Source organism: Pseudoliparis swirei, chromosome 13 (assembly GCF_029220125.1).
Source record: "Pseudoliparis swirei isolate HS2019 ecotype Mariana Trench chromosome 13, NWPU_hadal_v1, whole genome shotgun sequence".
In the NCBI taxonomy this organism is placed as follows: domain Eukaryota; kingdom Metazoa; phylum Chordata; class Actinopteri; order Perciformes; family Liparidae; genus Pseudoliparis; species Pseudoliparis swirei.
In genome coordinates, this window is record NC_079400.1 from 10,209,427 (window position 1) to 10,235,423 (window position 25,997).

Below are 25,997 nucleotides of genomic sequence, written 5' to 3' on the forward strand. Positions count from 1 at the left end.
ATTTCTAAGTGATCCCAAACTTTTGAACGGTAGTGTATATATATATATATATAATATATATATATGTATTATATATTTTTATTTTTATTTTTTATTACCCTGTTCACTTTGGCGGTCTCTCCTTAAAGGATAAGGACTGTGTTTTATATTCATATTACCCTCCACAAATCCCATGAAAAGACCAAATCAAACTTATTAATGATGTGTTATTCCTAGAAACCATAAAGCTCTATTAAAACACAGCTACACTGGATAAAATGTCCCTTTATTGCATTAACAGAGACATCGTTGTATATTTTTAATATATAAATGACATGTAATGTAATGTAATGTCATGTCATATTTTGATGCCACAAATGCATCAAATGTGACTTCATCCACAGCTAAAACGTAGCAGGATGGTCTGAGGGCCACAATTAAAATAAAATAAAGATTAAAATGAAACCTTTTGAACATGCTGAGAAGTTTAAATTCCCACATATCGCCTCCTGGTTTGCAGCGTTCAGTCAGCTTTATGCTGCATGTCTGGCAGCTCAGCTGGACCGGTGCAGCTGCATGGCAGCTCCTTCTCTTCGGGGCTTGCCAGTCCAAAAAACACCCCTATAAATGCTATTGTGCTCACCTGATTGATCTTTCACAGGCCCAGAGCAGCCAGACAGGCCGACTTTGGAGGGGAATGGCGGGCAATGCTCGGCGAAACAAACAAGCGAGCCAGTGTCCGCGGCGGAGGAGGTTGGGCCGCAGGTGGCTAGGAGGCACGCTTGGGTTGGCGCGCTGGCCCTCGTCAGATGCCAACAGTGACATTTCCTGACTATGGCTCTACACAAGCAGGCATCCCAGCAACGGCGCGGTGTCCTGGGGGAATGGAGGACGGGGGCGGATTTTACAGCACACACGAGCAAAAGAGAAGTGAGGGGGGGAGCGTATGCATTAAACATGACGCACTTTCTCATAAACACGCTAATAAAGATCTCTTTCTGTCTGTTTCTTCACACACACACACACACACAAACACACTCACACTGAAGCTCATCTGTTGCGGAGAGCGGGCCCGGTCTCGACTGTGCTGACTGAACATCACTGCCAGGAATTCTACAGGGGTGTGAAATCATTCGGCGCACCACTCGGGGGTCTAAACACAGGCAGGCAGTGGCCATCCCCCCCCTTCACCAGCCTCAGGAGCAGTAAATCAAAAATCATGTAACATTTCCGCTCTGACAGCCGAGCATGTCCTCCGAAAATCTCACTTTTAGCCTTTTAGCTCTACAGTATGCTCAGTGTTCAGGCCTCCCCTTCAATATCAAGGCCCTCATCGGGCATCAACCTCCGGTTCTGAAGAGTGAAGCCAATGCAGAAGTGCCTTAAACTTGCATTCTGCATAATGACCAGCGGGGGGGTGAATATGTCAGATTGTATAGAAGTCTATGAGAAGATGACTCTACTTCTCTCTTGATTTATTCCCTCAGTAAACATTGTAAACATGAGTTTATGTCTCAATGTCTAGTTTCAAGTCTTCTTTATTACAGCATAATGCTCATTTCGTAAAAGATGCTCCATTAAGGGTCAAATAGACCATAAAGCAGTGTATACTTTAGGGGCGGGGCTACAGTCATGATTGACAACGCACTTCTTACATACAGTCTTACAGCAAAGCAGCTCTCCGAGAGCAACATGATATAAATGACTTTAATGCCCCCCAAACGAGGGGATCTTTCCAGGAAGGTTGCAGGTTCAAAGACTCCAGCTCGACCTTTTTGAAAAGGAAGTGCTCCTTGCAACACGCAACAAACATCGCTGGCTCTGTTTTGTCTGGAGTGATCTTCCGTGATGTATTGTTTGCCGAGGAAAATATTCTCCTGGGTGTAAATCAGGCGCTTTTGCACAAGGACACGATACAGGTGGTGGTGGCGGTGGGGTGTGTGTGTGATTGTGTGTGTGTGTGTGTGGGGGGGGGGGGGGGGGTCTAGATTTTGGCAATGTGGCACAGTAAGGATGTGAGATGAATCAGATAAACATACGCAGAGTTTAATTTATTTTTGGTCACCGTGGAAGAGAAACCGGAGGATGAAGTTTGTCTCTGGGCACACACATGCAAGCAAGTAACAAGGCCATGAGAAACACACACACACACACAGACACACACAAAGACTGCCCTGTGTTTCACACGATGAGTGTTTGCATTGGGAATCATTTTTCAGTTGGCGTGGCACGTGAGAGAGGCCGCTCGTCCTCGGAAGCGCGATCCACACTCCAAACAAACCGGGGCTCCCCGGCGGCCGGCGGCCTGAGAGCCGAGTCCTGTTTGTTTTAAGGCTCACAATGAGAGCCGATGCACGGCCGGGCACAGAGAGGCTCCTGTCTTATCTCTCCTCTCGTGCAACGCACGTACGTACAGGACTTTCTGTCACCTCCCCGACGGCCCTCGACATGGCCAACGCAAAACCACGAGCAGTGATTACCTGAAGGGGGGGGGGGGGAGGTAACCAGCGGTGCACGCTCACGCGCACTTAGAGTCGGCCGGACATGTCAACAAGGCCCAGAGAAGCTCTTATAACAACACACACAAAGGGTGGAAACCCCTCCGCCATATGTTTACTGATAAACACAATATTGTTTGGTGCTTTGTTAATACTCTGGATTCCATATGTTGCACTTTTATGTATGATTTAAAGCAGCTGGGGGACATTTTTATACCAGTAATAGTTTGAGTGAACTATTACTGGTATTAGTTTCACTGTGTGAAAGCTGAATGATCATTCTGCTAAATTCAATTCAGTTTATTTTGTATCGCACAATATCACAAATTTCAAATTTGCCTAAGAGGGCTTTCTAATTTGTACACATACGACATCCCTGACCTTTGACCTCACATCGGATCAGGAAAAACTCCCAAAAAATAGAAAAAAAAACGTTCACAGGGAAAAAGGGAAAGAAACCTTCAGGAGAGCAACAGAGGATCCTCTCCAGGATGGACAGAAGAATAGACGTCATGTGTACAGATATGAGATATGTGATCATGATATCATCGCCCAGACCGTCACCGGGAGAGACCGGCTGGTGAACATCGAGGAGCATTTAGCAGCTACACAGACAGATATTCCTCTCTGGAGTTGGTGAAGAGCTAAAACTGCCGTTCACCAGAAACCATCGACATTTGCCGCTCCCCCAAAATAAAATCCATAAATCTCTAAAATCTCAATTTGATCAATTCTTGAGCGATATAATAACACTTAAATGTATCACCGAATAATAATAACCCAGTAAAGTGAGCACGGGGACTGGTCGTTACCTACTTCCATCCTAATGTTCCCGTTTACACTTTCACAATTTATTTTATTCAGGTTATTATTCATTTTATTTATTTATTTGTCCATTTTTTATTGCTCATTCATAAGCTCCCTCCTCAAAACATTACAAAACCAGACATTTGAACTTCTATCCCACGACGACCGGACGCCCTTCAGGTGCCGGTAAAGATCACGTGATGCCGTCAAAAGCTCCACAACAACTGTTTCACAAAACAATAATTTGGTTTGCGGTTACATCAACATAAATAAACCCAAAATAGACGCTGGAAAAGAACAACGTTGGACTGGTTTTGATGCTGCACGTCGCTTCCAGTCGGCCCCTGTGTGATGTCCTTGTTTTACCCACATGTACTCGCTATCAGCCACCATCATCCTTATCAGGGCCGAGGGAGGAGCAGGAGGGACGAGGGAGGAAGGAGAAGCTCCAGAGAGAGGAAAGACGGAGAGGTGTTGCTGACAAGCCCCCCCCAACAGACGCCTGCTCCTTCTGTTTTTCTCCGTCTCACCACATCCTCTTTTTCTTTCCCTCCACTCTTTCTTTAATCTTCTTTTAATATCCCTGTCGAACGTATTTTCACTCGGCCCCGTCTCCCTCCACTCTCGACACATCTCACTCTGCCTCTCAATATCAGCTGAGGCTATAATAACATTTCACCCATCCATCAAGCACCGCCAGCTTTGATCAATAAGCACTTTGAGTCCACTCCACATGCACTGAACTTAAAATGTCTCCCCTCTGTCTCCGTCAGTACTTATCTCTCTGCTGACCAAGCGGTATTAGACTCAGGGGTGGATGACTAGTACAGTAGATTTCACAATGCATTGTGTGTGTCTGGGTGTGTGTGTGTGTGTGTGGGGGGGGGGGATCCATGTCAGCTGCTTATGTTCTTTACAATTTCAATTCATCCTGAAGGATCTAAAGAAGTTGTAAATCCTGTGACCGTGACATGAATCACTGTTAAAGCCGCTGTCCTTTTATCTTTCTTCAATTGACATCACAATTTATTTTTAGACAAACACTTTTTAACTTTAGTTTTTTATTTTTTCAGTCCGAAATCACAAGATTTAGTTTTGACTTTAAAATGTGATGTACATGTGGACGAAATCTGACGAGAACATTTGTTTAATTCACTTGTTAAATAAATCATGTGTTCAGTTCAGGCATGTTCAGAAAAAGGTTACGTTTGTGTCACAAAAGCTCACATGCTTTGATGCCACACGCGGGTGTGTGTGTGTGGGGGGGGGGGGGGTTTCACGTGATGCTTTTATGGCTTTTTTTTGCAAGGTCGGGAATTTGCCAATAATCTTGTGGTAACGAACAACGCAACAATGCTGAGTCATGCAGTAATATCTGGGATGTTCATGTGTCTGTAGTTTAGCAACTTTGACCCGTAAGCGTTAACATCGGCACGCTAACGCGCTCACGGTGGCACGGCGCCGTTTACCCGTTTCCTCTCTTCTCTGTTCCTCGTGGTGAAGTTCCCAAACAACTGGCGGAGGGATATCATTTCCACCTCGGAGCCATGTCACCACCGGTGGGGCCTGACCTTTGAGGCCACATGTCTCCATCGTTGGTATCAGCGGAATAATGTCAAGTCGTGCTTCGTCATCTGGGAGACTAGTGAGGTTGCGCAATACAAAGTGTCACCCTTAGCACAAATGCTGTTTATCTTTATCTCTCGGTTCATATGAGAGATGGAAGTCTGGGTCCAGTTGTGACCCCACGTGACCGGTTAGTGGAGTTCAACTCGATCTACTTGTTTCCCATGAAGAGGTGAAGTTAACAGGTATTTAACCAAAGAAAGAACAAGAAGCTACGTTTAGTGTAACCGGTTTCCTCCTTCATCCTTTTCTCTTTTGACAGAGGAGGTGAAGAGGGTAAACTTTTGAAGTAATGAATATCAAAATGAAACCTCCCCATAATTACTTACATTAAGACAATTATTTTTTGTGTTATAAGTTTTCTGAAATTGTATATTTAAAAGTGGATGTGATACATTATCGTATTAATGATGTGATTCATGGACATAAATCTGAACATTGGATGAAGCCAGGTTAAAATGTCTTTTATTTTATTTAATTGTTTGATTTATTAGAGTCAAAGGTTTTGAATATCTATTGTTATCACTCCGTATATCAGAAAATACTGTTTGGTGTATGTAAGATCTGCTGAAGTGAACATTTCTGTATCAGAGCCTGAAAAGAAACTAATTTATAGATACATAACAATATAAGACACTTCAGTTGAATATAGGGTTTAAAAAGAAAAAACAAATAGATATGACCATGAAACTAACTGAGTTGATAACTGACATCAAGACAATTATTATTTGATTTTCTTAAATGTTACGTTTTCTTAAATGTTACGTTCAAATAGTCAAACAAGGCTTTTTCTCACGCTAACCGTAGGGGAATTTATGGTAAATCTACAGCAGGGCTATTCAACTTCAGTAGCAAGTGGGCCGAATAAGAAAATCACGGGGGGTGTGAGGGCCGCACAGAATATTGATAAAATAATGGCTAAAAATGAAAAACAGTAATATATATTTCCACAGGTAAACAGTCACACACGAAAATGCGTCGGTATTGTGTGGCAAAAGTGTTGCGAACAAGCATCACTATAAACATGTTTCAAAGTGTAAATATCCGCTCAAGGTAACCAGTTGTTTCAGATCGCTTCAACCAAACTGTTCCCATGAAAACATAATAAATGTGACTTAATGCATCAATATATAAATTACTTGAGCTGAAACTAATATCTGGTGGCGCAGCGCACAGACTGCATGTCTTTGAGCGCAGACTCCTTTTGCGTGAAAGGGATCGAAACCAGGTCGGGCGATCTTTTTATTTTTATTTTTTCGAAAATGTATTTCTTCATCCGTGGCTGTGATGCGCTGCTCACTTATACAATCGTAATCACCGAAATGGATATGAACGGTGGCTTAAAGATCTCCAGCAATATGTTTGTGAATGTGTGACGAATCTGGTGAGCGAGACAGAGCCCAGCTGCAGATGTGAAGAGAACACAACACACGCACTGGTAGGGAAACCAGTAGGTTTGAAAACCAGTAGGGGTGTAACACCGGCAACCAACACGGGTGCGTAACATAAAGATGTAACCATACAGGTTTGGTTGAGGCAACAGTGAAACTCAATGGCTCTGGGTTAGATGTCTCAATGTATAAAAGAGGCGTGTCCGTCAGTTTTATTTTTTCTTACCAAGCTATACTGATTTGCAGGCAGTCTTGCGGGCCAGAGTTAAACTCAAACGGGCCGTATCCGGCCCGCGGGCCGCTAGTTGAATAGGCCTGATCTACAGACTTAAATAGAAAAATAAGTTACATTTGTATTCTGGATGTTTTCTCTCCTCTTTTGTGTGTTATGGAAGCAAAATATCTCCAAATCTCCAAACGGACCTGTGTCTTTGGGAGCACGTCTTCAGATCCACTGTGGCATGCGGTCTGGGAGCCACTGCTCTCCAGCCCCATGGTTGTTGGAGAGTTTACAGAGTGGCTTGAATTGAATAAAACAACCATAATGTTTACTTGTGTAATATCCTTGAGGCCATCTCTGTGGTGAAGCTGATGTCACTTTTATAGCCTGTCGTGCTCATCCGAGCGTGCATCTAAATATCATCCAGCAGGAAATAACATGCACGGTATAACCTGTTATGGAGATTTAATTAGATATCAACAAGGGCTAGAGGGGAGGGAGAGGAATGCTCTCAAACGACTGGTCGTGCGTTCATCTCTGAACTCGAAGCTCAAATCCCATCAGAACGTTGTTTCCTGTCTCCCGGCTGCCAACTCCTTTTATTTATGTTTTTTAAAAACAGCTTTTGTGGCTTCAGTTTGGGCCGTTTAGTTTCAATAAGCAGCGAGCATTTCACCATTCTGTGTACACAGCTTTCCAGAGGAGAGCTTTAAATCCTTGTGGTCTTCTTGTGGCGCAGACTCTAAAAAACCACAAGAATGTAAGAATGCATCACCCTGAGCTGATTTACGTCAGGTTTTTTTTATGCTCATTTTAATGCACAGGGCTCCTAGAGGTGCTGCCACTTCCTCCTGCCTGTCTGTGATCACTTAGTGGCATACATGTAGGGTGGTGGGGGGGGGCGCTGAGAGCCTGAGACACATGAGAGGAAGTCAACAAAGTCAGCTTCTTTTAGTTTGTAACTAAAGAAAAAAAAACACGTCAGGACTTTCGTGCCGGGGCAAGTTTTTATGAATGGAAGTTTTTTCTTCTTCTTTCTTCTTCCTAACTTTCCCTCTCTCTCTCTCTCTTTCTCTCTCTCTGTCTTTTTTGTGAATGAAAAAAACAACTGGAAAATCTAGTATAAAAAGCCCGCAGTCTGCAGCGAGGTGATTGGCTGCTGGGGGGCGCGAAGCTCCGCCCTCGGTTGCTAGGAATCCGACTGACGGGGCTTCCGATTGGCTCACGCGGGGAACCGAGACTTCATTCATAAGTCAGAGTGTATTCAACCGGACAAAGGCAAGAAACTCGAGCCCTTGAAGGAGGAAATGGACCAATCACGAGCCTCGTCTGGCCCGAGCGAGAAAAGCAAGTCTCCCCAAAATCATGTCTGTTACACTAATGACAGCACAGCTGGGCTCAAAAGTCACCTCGCTTCAACATAAAGAGTGTTACAACTCACTCTAGCTGCTTTTATTACATATGTACCGTCAAATTGGTTTATGTTTGGTTGCTTTGACTCCACTTATTTTTTTTTAAAAACACAAAAAACACACACACACGCTACATCTGTTTCCCGTCACAGTTGCAGCGCTGGACTGTTTCCTAAAGAAACTGGAGCCATGGCAATCTGGGCAGACGTGGCAAGAAGCCCGAGGAAAGCGGCTCCTCAATAACACTAATAATTCATGCACGCTGGAGGCCTACGTCTGACGTGCCTTTAAATCACTCACGGCACAAATAAACAAAAACACACAAAAAACTGCTTTATTCAGCCCCAATTTTTTTTTAAATAACGTGAAAAAAAGAGTTGCTTGAAGTGTAAAAAATGAACTTTACCTGAACTTAAAGGTAACGTAGGGTGCTGTCTGTCACACAAACACACACGCACAAAAAGAGATTTGTAAAGAGGGCTGCAGCCCGTTGGGTAATCACTCGCCATCACTTCCCCTCGGCATTTTTTTGTGAATGGAGCTCATTATGCATGCAGCCTCCACGCAGCTCCATTCACTAGCAGCGCTCCCTCCTCTCTCTCTGCAGGCTGCGTGGATCTCACTCAACTCAGCCCAAATGACCTCAAACGGTTAACGGATGGATTATAATATGGATGGATATTTGGATCAGCAAGTGCCTTACACTTTAGCAAATGTACGTATGGATGAAATCTCTTAAGTTACTGTTAATGCTCGTGTTTTTGGACTCGGCTACCGGGCTTTATCTCTCTCTCTCTCTCTCTCGCGTCTGCACGAGTTTTGGCTGAAGCAGTTGTGTGCGCGCTTTACAACAACAAAAAACTACTTCTCACCCCGCTTAAAACTAACACAACACATATATTTTTTATATTTTTTATATATCCGCAAACTTGAGCAAAGCAAGTGCTGCAGTTTCGGGATGTCGGTCCGCGGGGCTCTGACGGTGGAGACGTGGGCTGGAGAGCGCGTGCCAAATGGTCACTTTCTTCAGACAGCGCGTTTGTTTCCCCCGGATCGCCTCCACGACTCAGAAATGTGTTGTTTTCTGAAGAGCTCCATGTTCACCGACAGCTGCCGTATAGACTCTCACTCGTATAGCTCGTTATGAATGATTATTAATGTCTTCTTTATTCTTCTCTTTGTCAAATGTGTCTCCTTTTGGACTTCACTTGCACGCCACTTTTTTTTTAAACATGTCATTTTGACACCGATGTGGCCCCCCCTCAAAGCTTGAGTGTCTCACTTCTCGTGTTCACGTGTGTGGCTTTTGCAGAAGTCGCATGGAAATGGGCCCCTAAATAGACTGTTGATGGCAGCGAAAAGGAAATACATGGACACAGAATTACCCCCTCAGGAATCTGAAGGTAAAGTAGTGGAAGTCTCTCTGTACGTGACGCATGTTGACATCATATCAACCCCAGACAGGCAGTGTCAGTCTGAGGCTTGGATGCATTTCAAAGGATAAGACGAATAATGTAGTGTAACTTGGTAGCGTGACATTCTGTACTGATTATTCACTCTTTTTTCTTGTCTTTTTTAAATCTTTCTGCTCAGACCTCTTCCAGGATTTAAGCCAGCTCCAAGAGACATGGCTCACAGAAGGTGAGATTTGCCTGCAGTCTGCTTTTCTTCTTCATTTGTACTTATTCCTGTTACGAGTCTCTCATTAGTGACAGTCGGGAAGGTTGATAGCGTGTCTGTCGGTTTAAAGATTGCCCAAAATCAACCCAGAAAATATACACTTTTCCATTTCATGCAACTCTCTGGGGGATTATATGTCACTTTCCATCGACGGTTGAAAGCATTTCATCACAGGTTGCTTCCAGGTTTCCTCTGTCTATACAACAAACACTTATTCATGCACTTTTTATTGAAATGCTTTCATAAAACCTCGATGAAAAAGACAACCCTCTAAGCTGCCTTGAGCTGCCGTCCCAAACTGTCTGATGCAACACACATGCTCATAAACCATACAACACTTTAAGAGAGAGAGAGAGAGAGAGAGAGAAAAAAAGGCCAGAGAGAACACAGATGGGACATTATTAGCTTTGAGCATGTCCTATTTTGGCCATGTGGCATGCGTGCCAGCCCGCGGCCAAAGCAAACAAACAAGCTCTTTGGCTTGTGTCACTCAGAGGGACATAGCGATGAAATGAGGCCCGGCCAGAGGCAATTGTCAGCTAGTAGACTTAATAAGTGCCACGATGATGTGAGTGCTAATAGAGTCATTATAATATGTCGAGAGGGGGGGAAAAACAACACAAGCTGTGAGTCACCGGGCCTGTTTTGGGGTGCACAACACCAGTGGCCTGGACAGTGAGTGTGAATGTGAGAAGTGCAACACGAGGTGTGAACTCAGTTTGTGTCGGTGGCTTTAACGTGGAGGTTTAAAGAGGTAATGCCACTCGTGTTTGGACGTATCATGTGACCCACATCCACCTGATGAAACCTGCTTTTAGTTGCTCATTTTCACTTTGATGGATGGTTTTTACTCTCGTGTTTAGAAGTTACAGCAAAGTCACCTTTCAGGGAGAGGAGAACATATCGGACACATTTTAAATTTAAGTACTTTCTCTACGCCTGGAAGTTAGATTGCATATTCTGTGTAATGAGTCAGGTAATGCTTATAATAACAACATTATTTATATAGCGCCTTTTAAAGTCAAAGTGCTTTGATAGACAAAGCAAAGGCAAAGCAGTATAACAGCAGAGGAGTACAACAAGATGCACTCTAACAGTACATTAGGTATAATAAAAACTATTAAGACTAATAAAATAAAATGTATCTGCAATGTGTGGTATACGGTGCTCCATATTTTACGTATGAAGCCGAATTTCTACGTAATTTTCCTCACAATTCAGAGGAATATTATGTGGCTTCAAAGCAGCACAAGGAGCTTGGTGTTGACTTTGAGCCACTCGGTCTGCAGCAGACACGGTTGTGTCACTTCTAGAGGGCCAGACATTTAAATAGAGCCCTGCTGCTGTTTATGGGAAACAATGCGGTATCCTATGTTAGCTTTCTCACCTTTTCTCATGCAGTGTAAAAAAACAAACACACACACACACACCAGCGTCTCACGCAGACAAAGACCAGAAGCAGAGCCCCATAAAACTGCAACAATGGGTGTCGCTTCAAAGTTGGAGCCTTATTTGTTTTCGCAGGTTTTCACTGTAAAAAAAGACCGCCCCCTTTTTAAAAGTTCAGGTTTTCTCACAATGCAGTGTGTATATATATATATATATATACACTACCGTTCAAAAGTTTGGGGTCATCCAGACAATTTTGTGTCTTCCATGAAAACTCACTTTTATTTTTCAAATGAATTGAAAATTGAATAGAAAATATAGTCAAGACATTGACGAGGTTAGAAATAATGATTAATATTTGAAGTATTAATTTTGTTCTACAAACTTCAAGCTCAAAGGAAGGCCAGTTTTATAGCTTATATCACCAGCATAACTGTTTTCAGCTGTGCTAACATAATTGCACAAGGGTTTTCTAATCAGACATTAGTCTTCTAAGGCGATTAGCAAACACAATGTACCATTAGAACACTGGAGTGATATTTGATGGAAATGGGCCTCTATACACCTATGGAGATATTTCATTAGAAACCAGATGTTTCCACCTAGAATAGTCATTTACCACATTAACAATGTATAGTGTGTATTTTTGATTAATGTTATCTTTATTGAAAAAACAGTGCTTTTCTTTGAAAAATAAAGACATTTCTAAGTGACCCCAAACTTTTGAACGGTAGTGTATATATATATATATCGAATTTAGGTTGTGGTGCTGAACAACAAATCAAAACACCTCTTTTCAGACGCATCTCTGAGTCACAGAACTTTCCCTGTGATCGCCGTTTTTATCTATTAAAACAGATGACAACAAGTCCCGTGAGGGATCATAAATAGTAAAGAAAAAGAGCTGTCTGTTGGTATTTGTACAGGTATAAGCAGCAAGTTATATTCACCACAATGTTATTGAGGTGGAACGGATATTTAAAAACCTGTGCAAATTAAACCAACCGTATATGTCTGCGTAGATACCACTATAAGGCAAATAAGGCAGTATGTTTATGTATTTTGTATCTATAAATTGGGCGGTATCTTGTTGTTGAGTCACACAGAAGAAGAAGAAGGGGGGAAAAAGGCAGGACAGAAAGATGGAAGTGTAACTTTAAGTGTTATTTAAGCTTTAAGTACCGGCTTGTTTTCAGCTTCCCCGGCTAAGACCTCTCCTTTCCTGTTGCATTAATTAAAGACCTTATCATGACTGATTGCAGTTGTGAGGGATTCACCACCAAGACTGCAAAAGCTGCGTCTAGCTGGAGGGACTTTTGTTTCCGCCAACAGCAAAGCGGAGCGGAAGCGAGAGGGTGAAGCTCTGAATGGCAAGAGTTCAGGAGCTTGTCACATCTTGTCTCATTTTGGCCTTTAGGTTTATATGACTGGGGCTGCGTAGCTCCTCCCAGGATCTCCCACTGAGAGAGAGAGAGAGAGAGAGAGAGAGGATCGGGGAGAACATGCGTCTGCGCTCGTGTAAACACACTTTCCTCCTTGTGCTGACTTGCATCTCAAAGCCCCTGACGAGGTGTTCCTGGAAACAAATCAGATGTCCGTGCACGTGCAAGTGCAAGCGCTCGTGCATCGGGGTTACCATAATGCCTGGTGCTCGTCCTCCCCTGTGTGTCTCTCTCTCTCTCTCCTGCCTCTTTATGAGGTCCAGCATGTTCCGCTGTGGACACGATGAGACCGGAGCGGGTGATTGATCGTCGGCTCTGCAAAACTAAATATCGGCCCCTGCTCTGTCTCACACAGCAGCTTTATCCCCCCCCCCCCCTCCTCCTCGATCCCTCAGGGCCGACAGGCTGAAAAAGTTAAAAGGAGGGTAATATTATTATGGTATAGTGAGCCACAGGATGCGGTGTGGTATAAGAAATCGATTTGATTCATCTGAACATGCTCCAAGACGCCGTCTTCCTGTTGCCTCTGAACAGGAAGGAGGAGTGTGACGACAAGAAAGTGGATTTGAATTTCTTATTTCCTCTTTTTGTCCTCTGTCTCTTTCTCTTTCTCTTTTTGGTTTCTAGAAACCATAATTGCGGGGTGAAGTGAGAGAGAAGAGGCTGTTTGAGGTCAGATTTAAGGATCTTGGGTGAGATTCCGTTCACATGCATTGGTGCAAAACTTTAAAGGGGAGGAGGAAAAAAAGAGATGGATCGACCAGAAAATTCTAATATTTGCGTCTCTTTGTCCATTTCTAGTTGATGTATCCATAACATGGCATCACTTTGTTTTGAGGCCCATCTGATTTAATTCATGATATTTAGTGACAGCCATCAACTTTTCCCCACCAGTGAGCTCGTACCGTGATATAAGTGTGAGGCCCGAGCTATGGAAACACTTCTTTCTTTTTTTAAACCTAGAAACTTGTGGAGGCTGGAGCGTTGCCAGATTAGAAAGGTTGCTCGCCCTGGTCCTGCTCTAGGTTTTGGACGAGGTCATTCATTCAGAGTTCGGGGGAACAGAAAACGCCATCACGCTCATGTGGGTGAATTTGACCTCCTCACCCCGAGCAGGGTGTTGCCAGTCGAATGATTTGAGCTGTTTGTGTGACTAAAGCTCCAGAGAGACAATTGTGAATGGGTTTGAATTCCTAAAAAAAGGAGCCGTACAATAGTGTCTGTCTGTAGCTCGGCTGCACCTGGGCTTGGCATCCCTGGCAGGCTTTTTTTATAATTAGATCCTAGATGAGATTCATTATGAGAGAGTGACTCGTTCAAACTGAAATCTTACACCGACGCAAGTGATTATAGATCAGATGGAGATATCGCACGTAACTCATCACCGTATCGACGGGTCTATTTTTACATACAGCTTTGAGTCGGTCCCGGCGCTGCAAACATTATGACAAAGGTGTTTCTCAACAGAAAAGGTAGGGTGTGATTTCAATATTAGTGCCCGTAATGTTTTTTTATATATACTTGCACATGTAAGTAAGAAAGTCTATGTTTTAAATTAATACATAAGAAGTATATGGTAATTAATAAGGGATATTCTGAAGATTATTCTGAAGAATGTATTAGGAAATCATAGGAGAAAGTCACTGTCACTGTTTAAGTATGATCACTGTATAAGTATTATCACTGTATGATAATTAATTAGGGATATTATAAAGAATGTATTGGGAAAATATAGGAGAAAGTCACTGTATAAGTATTATTATTGTAACTATATGTTGATTATAACATGTTTTATGGTTATTTATGGCTATGAGATGACTCTGGTATGAATGAAATGTATTGATTATGGGAGGCAATCAAATCAAAATCAAATCAAAATTAGAAAAACAGCAGTTTCAAGCCGGAAGAAGATTTTTATTTTGAAACCATCTTATTTTGAAAAAGTCGGAAGTAGTTTTGCGAAAACAGGAAGTGGGAGAAAAACTAGCACATGTTTTGTGAGGGAAGCCTCTCCTCCGCGTAGCGATGAGTGAATAACAGCAAGTGTTGCCTAAAACGAACCAATGGTGGCCTTAAGTCCAGCGGAAGGGAGAATTTAACCAACGCGGGACATTTATACAGGTGAAGACATTTATACAGTGAAGACATTTATACAGGTGAAGACATTAATACAGGTGAAGACATTTATACAGGTGAAGACATTTATACAGGCGAAGACATTTATACAGGTGAAGACATTTATACAGGTGAAGACATTTATACAGGTGAAGACATTTATACAGGTGAAGACATTTATACAGGCGAAGACATTCAGGTGAAGACATTTATACAGGTGAAGACATTTATACAGGCGAAGACATTTATACAGGTGAAGACATTTATACAGGTGAAGACATTTATACAGGTGAAGACATTCAGGCAAAGACATTTATACAGGTGAAGACATTTATACAGGTGAAGACATTTATACAGGCGAAGACATTTATACAGGTGAAGACATTTATACAGGTGAAGACATTTATACAGTGAAGACATTTATACAGGTGAAGACATTTATACAGACGAAGACATTTATACAGGTGAAGACATTTATACAGTGAAGACATTTATACAGTGAAGACATTTATACAGGTGAAGACATTTATACAGTGAAGACATTTATACAGACAAAGACATTTATACAGGTGAAGACATTTATACAGGTGAAGACATTTATACAGGTGAAGACATTTATACATGTGAAGACATTTATACAGGTGAAGACATTTATACAGTGAAGACATTTATACAGGTGAAGACATTTATACATGTGAAGACATTTATACAGGTGAAGACATTTATACAGGTGAAGACATTTATACAGGTGAAGACATTTATACATGTGAAGACATTTATACAGGTGAAGACATTTATACAGTGAAGACATTTATACAGGCAAAGAAATGTATACAGGTGAAGACATTTATACAGGTGAAGACATTCAGGTGAAGACATTTATACAGGTGAAGACATTTATTCAGACGAAGACATTTATACGGACAAAGACATTTATACAGTGAAGACATTTATACAGGTGAATCGCGACAGTACTGTTGGCTGATAGCTAGGAGGCAACTGGGTCCACGTGATTCGTCGGCCGAGAATATATGTGCTCACGATTCTTTTACTTTTATATTAAATACTTTTTATTATATATCTCTGGATTCGGGACCTCTTCTTTCACTCACAGAATTTCATTGTTTAAGCTTCGGCCTTCTTGATTTGAGTCTGGTTTCCGGGTCTTGACTGAGAGCGATGCGTCGTCCAAGCGCAGCAGATGAAATCCAGACCCCCCCCCCCCTCCATCGTTAGATGAGTGAAGTTGACTCTGAAGCTGGTTCGTCGCAGCGCTTGACAGATCTCCTCACTCGTTTAGCCGGAACAGCCTGTTTAGGATGTCTGGATTTCTACAGTGGAAAAAGAAAGAAAACGGTGATCAGCTGGTTGTAGAAACCTGATTACTTTATGTGTTAGTGAAGGACCTCTTTAATGATTGGATATCAACCTGCCATCAGTGGGTTTGCCCTCTTAGTCTTGATTTACAGACAAAGGTTATGTGATTTATGGGATTGTGAAATCCAAACAATTACCTCCAATAAAAGCTTATATTGTGAAACGTTGCAGGGTGGAATACCATTTCTTACAACAAGATTGAAGATTATTGGATTATTTCGCATTTTGTTTGTGTTTCTTCGTTCCTGTATTGAGCGCTTTACATTAAGGCCATCATCGTAAATCAAAGGGAACCAGGCCGCCCGGTTAACATCATGCCATTCAGGAGCTCCGTGTTCTCGCATATTGATCCACGTGATGAGCAAAACGCTGACATGCGGCAAAAGAACTCCTGCTGAATGAAGCCCAGCCGGGCTCAGATTCCGATTTCGAGGGAAAAAAATAAAACCGAATGAGGGAGGAAAGGAGAGACGGAGAAAGGTCACATTTTGTCCAAAGTATAATAATAATAATGTTAAATTTATGGTTGCTTTTTTCTTCTCCCTGTCTAATTTCAGCTCAGGTTCCTGACAGCGATGAGCAGTTTGTTCCTGATTTCCATTCTGAGAACTGTGAGTACTTTCACTTTCCGTGTCCTCTGAATGTATGCGTCGAAAATCTGATATTCGGACCGTATATTGCAGAGACAGATTCTTTTTTTTTCATCATTGTTTATTCAATCAGGCATCGACCCATGCAGCATACGTAGAGCTGTGGACTGTCTCGAGCCTCTTTTAGACTCGTCCGGTCGGCCTGATCCTGTGATTGCAGCTTAAAGTTTGCAAGTGAGGACGAAAAGTCAACTAGCTGATGCTACAGTAATGTCTCTGCAGAAACAGAAGGCCTAATGAGCCGGCCACCGTGAGGGGAATTCGGGTGCCGGCCTGAAACGCGCCGCTATCGTTCATTTGCATGCCTTTGAAAAGCTGAATGGGTACAGCCCAGGAAACCAGTAGGGAAAAAAAGAACCGGGCCCCAGGTACAAAGATGGACTTTTGTGTGTATCGGAAGGTGTAAAATGGAAAAGCAAATTCCTTGGCTGCACAACTGAGCGGCTATTTGAATGAGTTTCCCTTTCTGGTTGTGTGTCTTAACAATGGCGATTCAGGGTCAGGGTGGGAATACGTGTCACTCTGCAAACAGAGGGCTTTTTTTTTCTTCTTTTCGTTTTTTTCCTGTTCCATTCAAAGCACTGCGGAGCGTCTCCATCTCTAGCAATGACACTGAAACGCCTAAAGAATAGGAATAAGAAGAATAATCTCATCTGACAGCTTTCCGTCCCAGTCAAAGGCGCTTCCTCCCCGTCGGAGCCCATGTGTCTTTTGTGTGTAAACACCGAGCGCTCTCACCGGCTCCCAGTCACCGGCGCTCGGCCCCTCGGTGACACATGCCCTGTGCAACATTGTCGCTGTCTGTTGGACCAACAATGCGCAGCAGGAAGTGCAGATGAACCCAGGGGCACGCTGGGGGTCGTGTCTACTTAACCCCGTGACCTGCCAGCCAATCAGCTGTCAGGCCTCTGCTAACGCTTGACCAGGGTAAGATTTGCAGGGTCACGGGGGCTTCGGTTTGACGGGCAGCTCACTTATTCGTAGCGGAGACACTCCCGCGTTGACAGACAGTGTCCCTGCTGGTCACAGTCAATAGCAGCGGAGTCCACTTCGAGCCATTCAGCTTTCATTGATGGAAAAATGAAGCGACTATAAATGTATTCATCTTTTGTGTGTGTTCTAGATTGCGCATGTGGTCTATTTAAAGCATTAAAAGGGCCGTCTTATTCCCCATACTGAGCTGCAAGGCGATCTCAGAGTCTGGTGTACTTCTAAAAAAAAAAAAAAACTGGTGTGACTCACCTGTTTTGGGAAATCCCAGGTGACTGGAAAAAAAACATAATTGATGCTTGCAATGAAAACGGCGCCCGGGTCAAATAAAAACATCTTTGTTTACTGAGTCAGGTTGTTACCTGCATGGGTGTGGTGTTTAGACGGAGAGAGAGACAGAGAGAGAGAGAGAGAGAGAGAGAGAGGCAAAAAACACAAGCAACAAGTAGGAATGCCAGATTGGGGAAGAGGAGGGGGGTTGCAGGGGGGTTGGGGGAGGGGGGATTGTGCAATACCTGCACATCTGGTAAATCTATCTCATCTGGTCCAATCTCCCTCAGTTCACAGCTAACAAGCGTGCTCTGTCTGCAGGCTGCCATTGAGGGAAGGTTATGCAAACATGCAACTTGTATGTACTTACTGACCTGTGTGTGTGTGTGTGCGTGCGCGCTTAAAGGTAATAGAGCCATTGGTGATAACAGCGCGCCCTGGTTTTCCCCGTTGAACTAATGTGATCGGCCTCAAAAAGCAGGATGTGATTTTTATCCGGCGCTCATCAAAAGGAGATGAGGATTAATGTTTCATTTTTTGCCGTCGACGGCGCCTTCGGGGGGTTCTCCTCGCCCCGACCCCGGGCTGTCGGGGGGCTTCCTTTGTCTGTTCACTGCCCGCGGGGGGGGGGGGGGGAGAAACACATGGAGGTGTCAGTCAATTTGATGGTGTGGAGACTTCATTAAAATAGTTTGAACATGTCGCTGTGTTTAGTCTTTTCTTTGTGTGTGTGTGTGTGTGTGTGTGTGTGTTTGTGTGTGTGTGTGTGTTAAAAGCACCAAAAGGCCGGCGTTGGAGCGTTGGAGCGTTTGCCGAGGCCGAGCTCGTTCGTCTTTGTCCTCGTATGTTGTTTACACTTGGAGCAGCTCGAGAGATGTGACCCATTCATAAATTTTCTTCCCTGTGTGCGTAAGAGGAAGTGTGCCTCTCCCTCCCCCCTTTCTCTCTCTCTCTCTTTCTCCCTCCCTCTCTCGCTCCTCCACTGCTCTCTCCTTTGGTCTTCATTCATAAAAAAGCCCTACAGTACTACAGATCCCCCCCCCCCCCTCTCTCTCTGACGCCCCCTCCTCTCCAAGTGGATACTCCAAACCCCTCCTTCCCTTCCTGTGTCTGTACAAACTAAGTCGAATTTAAAAATCTGGATGCCCCCCTTTCTCCCCTCCCCACACACACAACCCCCCCTTTCCCCTCTCTCGCTCTCTCTCTCTCTCTCTCTCTACACACACATTGAGTGTTCCAAGATGTGAACTAATCCAGCGATTTTGGAGCTGTGTGGGACGATTGTTTAGTTTTGTGCCTTGCAGTAATTATATAGGAAGTTGTGGCCATAGAATGCCGTTACAGCTCCTCAGAAGTCAAGTTTAGCAAAAGGAGAGGAAATGCACGAAAAGAGGAGAGGAAAGAGGAAAGGAAAGAGGAGAGGAAAGAAGCTAAATTCCAAAATCTCCCTCTTCCCTTTTGATTAAATTTTTTTCTTGTATCAAAAAGGAGTCGAATGATTGTTTGATAATCCCCAAAAGTTGCATGAACCAAAAGAGAAAAAAATAAATAAGGGAACGAGGAACAAAGGAAGAGAGCGAGGGGAGGAAAAGGCTCCAGTAACCAAACCCCCGCAGCAGCGCGTCTCTGTGTTCTGCTTTGTCATGACTTCACAGCCTTCCTCTTGTGTTGGGTTGTTTTTCTGGGACCAGAACCGGCCCGATCGGGCCCCTGTGTTTGGAGCATGGGGCGATGGGCGAGAACGGAGCCCCTCCCTCCCTCCCTCCCCCTCTCCCCGAGAGACAAACATGCAGCTCTGTGTTCTCCGCTTTCCAAAATACAGCTGCTATGCAACAAAATGTGCAAAAAAAACAGTCAGGTGCCTGCATGGATACCTCTCTCTCTCTCTCTCTCTCTCTCTCTCTCTCTCTCCCTTTCTCTCTCTCTGCGTTTTTGTTTTGCTTACGAGCAAAATGGTTGATTTCTTCTACGTGAACAGATGATTTCTTTTGACGGCCTCTCATTCACTTACTCGTGCACACGTTAACACAGTTGGCCTGGTGAACACACACACACCCACACACACACACACACACACAAGCGCGAACACACAAACTTCAGCCCTGCAGTTTTATGAATGGGTTGGTTGTGAAAGACCGGCTGAGGCAGCACATTGAGTTTAGGGGAGTGAACCTTCATTCACAGCATTGGGGAGGGAGGGGGGGGGGGTCATGCCACCACTAACAACACCTATGAGAGGTGCAGGCCTATATTTGTTTTGTTTTACTGTTGTAAAACAAAACAACCTCTTTTGGGGAGAATCCAGTCGGTTTTATCTGTAAAGATTCATGCGTTTCACTTCTTTTTTCTTTTCCATCTTGAGAGTCCCCCCCCCCCTGTTAAGGATCCTAAGAAGGACCCGAAAGCTTCTGTAAGTTTACAACATCATTTGGTCGTCTTTAGTCGATCCAATCCAGCGAAAACGAGTTGGCGAGGCCCATGCGTGTCGAGTAACCGGCGTTTAACGGCTTCCAGTCGGAAGGAAAAGCCGTTCTGCAGCGTGTTGATTCAGAACAGCCTGTCAGAGCTGCGGGGCCGGGGGCCGCGGGGCCACGGGGGTTTGAGCCAGGCAGCACAGCCGAGTGTCAGCGGCGGAGCTTTGTGAATGGACGGCAGTGTGTGTTTTATTACAGGGCAGCGAGGTGTGTGTGTGTGTGTGTGTGTCAGTACATCCCAAAAAAAAATCCCTGTGATGCTCACACATAGGAATTTTTTCTCTTTATGAAAGCGAGCAAAGAGACACGGGTGAGGTCATAAACAACAACAACAACAACAGCTGTTGAACTTGAAGTGGCCCTCAATGAGAAGATGGTGGTTGTTGTGGCCATTCCTCTTTATTTGTTGTCGGAGAGAGAGAGAGATCTGGAAATGAAGAGATGGGGCGAGAAAGGTCAAGACAGGTCAGCCAAACTTACGTGGAAGAGAAAATAGCGTAGAGTTAATTTATAGGCAAGTTTTCCTCATTAAATTGTGACTTGTTCGAGCCCAGGTCTCTTGTGCAATGAGGGATTATGTGCGCCATCGGTTGAGTTCACTCGTGGTTTCACATCCCAAATAAAATGGTGAAGATAATCCCGCGAAATGCTTTCTCTGTATGCTTCAAATCAAAAGGGCTCGGGACTTTCCTCCCCCTGAACGCCTTTTTTTCCGATGGCCAAATTGCGGGTTTGAGCTCGACATTAGGCGTAACGACTTCAGGCATCGGCTTCGCCAGGTGTGCAGAGCTCCAGGTGCAGCTGATGGCTTTTTTGGGATCGTGGGCCGAATACAGAACGATAGTCACGGTGCAGCTCTCAACCGAGAAGACGTGTGTGTCCAGACCAGGAGATCCCGGCGTGGGACAGATGTTTGAGTTTCATCGTTGTTATACTCTTTCAACCGAGGTCAATGTTGTCATCGACCAGTCGTCACTGTAGGTTTAAAAAGGAGTTCAAAATGGCGGTTTGCATTTCATTAGAAGCCATATTTTTACTTTGAGGAGTTCACCTGAAGGCCTTTCTATGTTCTTAGCAGATTTTAACTTTTGGGTGGTATTACACATTTTGTGTGTGCGCTCTTATCCCCATTTGAAGAACGATTGCGTCTCGTCCGTCTCCATGGCGACAGGGCTTTCAACCTTTCCACCTAAATCCAGTTCCTCATCTCGAGAGTCTTCATAACCCTGAAAGATTACGGCCAAGACAATTAAAACATGACACACACACACACTGTGATGGACCTTATAGTAACCTGCTGACACAGACCGGTAGGTGTGTGGAGCGAGCTGAGAGCCGGCGTGCGGCCGTATCGATTCCCTCGCCGATGGCGGGGAGGAGATGGAGCGGGTTGATGGACGGCTTGAGAAAGATAAAGCGCAGATAAATCAGCATGAAGGCAGATATAGAGGGAAGGAGAGGGGTAAGAGCAGGTCAAACGTGCCGTCAAGAATAACGGTCCCGATCGAGAAACGGAGAGAGGGTGAAAGTGTGTGTGTGTCAGTGTGTGTGTGTGTGTGTGTGTGTGTCGATAACTTCAAGCAAGGTGTCCCGACCTTTCTCTCTGTGTGTTATCTCCTTCTGATAAGACAGATTTTGCCTTGAAACACCGGCTGGAAACACACACACACACGTACAGGTATGCATTGCCACAAAGTAGAACAAACAAAAGAAACACTGCACACACACACACACACACACATACAGCACTGCCTCACGTCCATGATGCCCTGGTGGGCAGTGGGAGTTCATTATATCATTTCAGTAACAGTGTGTGTGTGTGTGTGTGTGTGTGTGGATCGATGGCTACATTAAACATTAAGAGGGGACAGCTATATTGGGGGTTGAGGGATTGAGAGAGAGAGGAGTCAATATTGTGCCACATTAATTACATCCACCCCTGGACTGTGACGGATGTCCCTCTCGCTGCACACGTCCCGGGACAGGGACGTATTGTATCGGCGATGGAGCGGCCAGATTTATGTCTGGTCAATGGCCATTTATAAAGAAAGCCGACGCAGCACAATTGAAAGGGAAGTGGACGACGGGGGAATGGTGGGGATGTCAGAAGATGCAATTAACACCGTGGACATTTGAGGTTTATTGTTATATATCTTTGGTGTAAAGACACTGTAAACACTGGATATTTTCCTCCTCGATCTCCTCCTCTGGAAAAGCCCAGTTTAAGTATCCCCAGCGCTCCTAACGGGGTAGATGTGTGCTCTTAGTCCACGGCTGACATCCCACACCAAGGAAGACTGATATCCAGTTGATTGGGAAGACACACAGCTCAAGGCGCGGCGGGGGTTCTTCTGGGGAGGGAAATAAAGCACTTGTTACCACGAGAACATCCATTCAGATAAATACTGCAATCGATTCCCAGTCTACTTCCTGTTAGCCAACACCAACACGATGCCCCGCGGAGCGCTTCAACGGACAACACAGTCACGCGTTCGATGTTTAAGAAAGAGAAAAATAGCTCGTTTGTGAGCCGCGCCGTCTCGGCCAATCGTCCCGTCTCGCTGATCGTGCTTTCCTTCAATCTCGTAAGGCTCGTCGGGCAGGTATCTGACAACCATTCTTTGAATATTCAAGGAGCCCGAGCCATTATCAGACGGGAGAGGACGACCTGTAAATCAGATAGAGCGGATACTAATGGACCCGTCACTCCTGGGCGCCCCGAGCAGACAGATACTGAAGCCACTCTCGGGCCTGTTGGCTCCGACAGAGACGAGGACCAGTTTGTCAGTGCTGGCCAGGCTGCTTCTCTCTCTCTCTCTCTCTCTCTCTCTCTCTCTCTCTCTCTCTCTCTGTGTCTTCCTGATTGTGCAGTGACCTGAGACGTGCACACACATGTCCAGCACATGTTTCCATGCATCAGTGGAATGACTGGATACACTCTGCAGTCGAAACGGTCTGTATCGTATTGTATCTCCTCGCTTCCGCTTCCTCCTCCCCCCCCCCCCCCCCTCTCTCTCTCTTTCTCTGAACCCACAAAGCCAAAACACATGAATACATGTTTCATTAAAACAGAGTGAACACCTGAATCTGTTATTTGTTACACAATATAAAAAATACTGATATGCAACATAATTGATATAGATGTATTTTTTTATTCGCATAATTATTTTTTGTTGAACTTCATAACATAAAGACTAAAGTAAAGTTACATTATACATCACAATTAAGTACAGTACATTATTGTCCTTCGATAACGTTCGGTCAACTTCCGGCTTCAGTGGAATGAAAATTAAAGTCACATGACTTTTTGTCGTGAAGTTAACTTTTTATCCCACCTCCAAAGCTAAATTTATTAAATCTTAGTTTCTTTTTAATATATTGATTTCTTTATTTGTACGTATGCCGCTGATTTTAGGGGTTAAATGATAAAGCCTTAAAGACGACGTCAACGTTTTATTTCTCGCTTTTCAGGCTGAAAACTTTTGACCTTTTTCTTCTTGTGAAGTTAGAATTGGTCACGCTCTCCATGTGAAGCTCAGGAAATGTGATGATTTCGCTTTTTATTCCCATCCAAATGTTTATTGACCATAACAACAAAGCCTGAAGCTTAGAAATATCACAAAAACTTGGTCTGACAAAGTAAAATAAAGACTTCATAATGCCCACGAAGGCACATCAAACTAATATAATGCATGTTTTGACAGTCAAATACTTTCCCCTATCGCTCCTCCCTCTCACCACAATAGTCATGAATTCATCTCACGTCATTCTCAAGCCACGTGTGAATCAATAGCTTCCTTTTTTTAAACCTTTAAAAAAAAAACATTGTGGCATAATTGAAATTCTTGCTTGTATTGATCCGTCCCCACATAAGGGATCAATTGGCAGGAGTAGTGGAACCAGGTGTAGCCTGTCGCATGCTTCCAGCTTGCTTTTTGCACGCGCGTTTATGTGTGTGTGTGTGTGTGTGTGTGTGTGATGCATACTGAGGCCTTGAACCGCTTCCACTGCACATGCACAACACATATATAACACGAGAGAAGAACCAGACCTCCAGATAGCCCCGAGATGGTTCCTGTAAGAGCGCAATTTGAAATTGCATTTGTGTGATTGGACCCATTAAGTGAGTATTTACGTTACGCTCACGTGTTCTTCTGTTCAGCAGGATCCAGTCACCCGGTTTGACACCGGGGCTGATGCCCAATGAGTTATTGTGAGCGAGGCTGTCATGTGTTGCAGACTTCCAGAGGCTTAAGACTTGGCCATGTCGCGCATAAACATCCAATGTAAGACTCTCCAGAGCCACCGCCGTCTTCAGATTGGATTTCCCTACACAAGTGCCTTTAATGGTAGGAAATGCACTCGGCCGGGGGAGTTCACAGTGAGGTCTCCTCAAACCGCTTGAAACGGACATTCGCAAGTGACTTTTAAAGTGTTTTTGATTGCTGCGCTTGAGAGTTTAAGCCCCCTGATTCCTGTCTCTTTGAATATCGACCTAGCTTCTTAAAACTCTCGTCAAATTTGTGTTGTTGTAATCTTAATCCGTCATTATTCGTGCTCTAATCAAATCTTTTAGCGCCAGTCGTTATAGTTTATCCCTCTGACGCCACTGTTTGTGTTTCTTTTCGGGAATCCAATAGTGTTTCCTGACATGTCCACACTATCTCCGTATGGCTCAGCTAAGGGGCCCATTATGTAGAGAAGAGTGTGTGTGTGTGTGTGTGTGTGTGTGGGTGTGTGTGTGTAATGACCCCTCTACTTCCTAAAGCACTCAACCATGACCATCACCTTTCACCCTGCATCCTCCCCCTCTAAGAACCAACATTTACATATGTAAAAGTCCATCTCCACCCTGCCCCTTCAGCTTGGGGGGGGGGGGGGTCACCAGAATAGGGAGTGAATGGGAGACGGCAAAGAATACCTCGGAATAAGGCAGGAGGAGATAAGAGGATGAGGTTTGGAGCGATGAAGAGGCCTTTGACCTTATCAGTTGAGGAGGTGCTGGGAAGCACCTATTGCAGCGGGGGCAAAGTGCACGTGAGCGTGCACGGCCGGCCACATGCATAAATACTCATTGGGATTCTTCACCGAACACCGTGCACGCTGTGCACCCTTCTGCGTTATATCCAAACGCTCTGTTTTAAAATACAACGGCCATTGTGTACCGCGTCTGTCTCCTCCTCCTCCAAACAGCTCCCAGCTCTTCACACTCCTTGAGTTCATGAACTGACCCCGAGTGTAAAAAAAAAGAAACTTTGAAATATGAGGATTGCTGCGAAAGGGTGATGTAACATTTCACAAAAGCAGTCGGAGAACGTCTTGTTGCCCCCAAATAAAAGCAGGAAGAGACGGGAACCCGGAGAACATCACTCTCCCCAGGTCCGTTTACGACACACTGCCACCGGCGTGTAAACTCCAGCAGCACATTTTGACATCATTTGGGAAAGTTAGATTAACTATGATATAACAGAGAGTTTGAAAAAGTTGGTGCGGACCAGAGATTTTAAAAAAATATATTATTTATTTATTTAAGGGCTATTCTTGGAAACTGGATGTTTGATTCATTTCCAGATGTTCGACGTCCTCTGACTTTTGATAAGGCTCGCAGAATCAGTAACTTCGTTTAAATAACTTCTTAAAACACATTTTTATAGAACAGCTTTTAAGCGACGTCGTC

At 44.2% G+C, this 25,997-nt stretch overlaps 1 protein-coding gene across 1 annotated transcript in view; it reads left to right on the plus strand.

Annotated features, from left to right (window-relative positions):
- Positions 1-8,536: 8,536 nt before the first annotated feature.
- The window catches only part of etv4 (ETS variant transcription factor 4), a 36,890-nt gene continuing 19,429 nt past the window's right edge, over positions 8,537-25,997 (plus strand). Inside the window, exons 1-4 of the mRNA XM_056429435.1 lie at positions 8,537-8,648; positions 9,246-9,336; positions 9,527-9,574; positions 16,494-16,547. Coding sequence (XP_056285410.1) covers positions 8,592-8,648; positions 9,246-9,336; positions 9,527-9,574; positions 16,494-16,547 — 250 coding nt within the window. The 5' untranslated portion in view covers positions 8,537-8,591. The remainder of the gene's footprint in view (positions 8,649-9,245; positions 9,337-9,526; positions 9,575-16,493; positions 16,548-25,997) is intronic.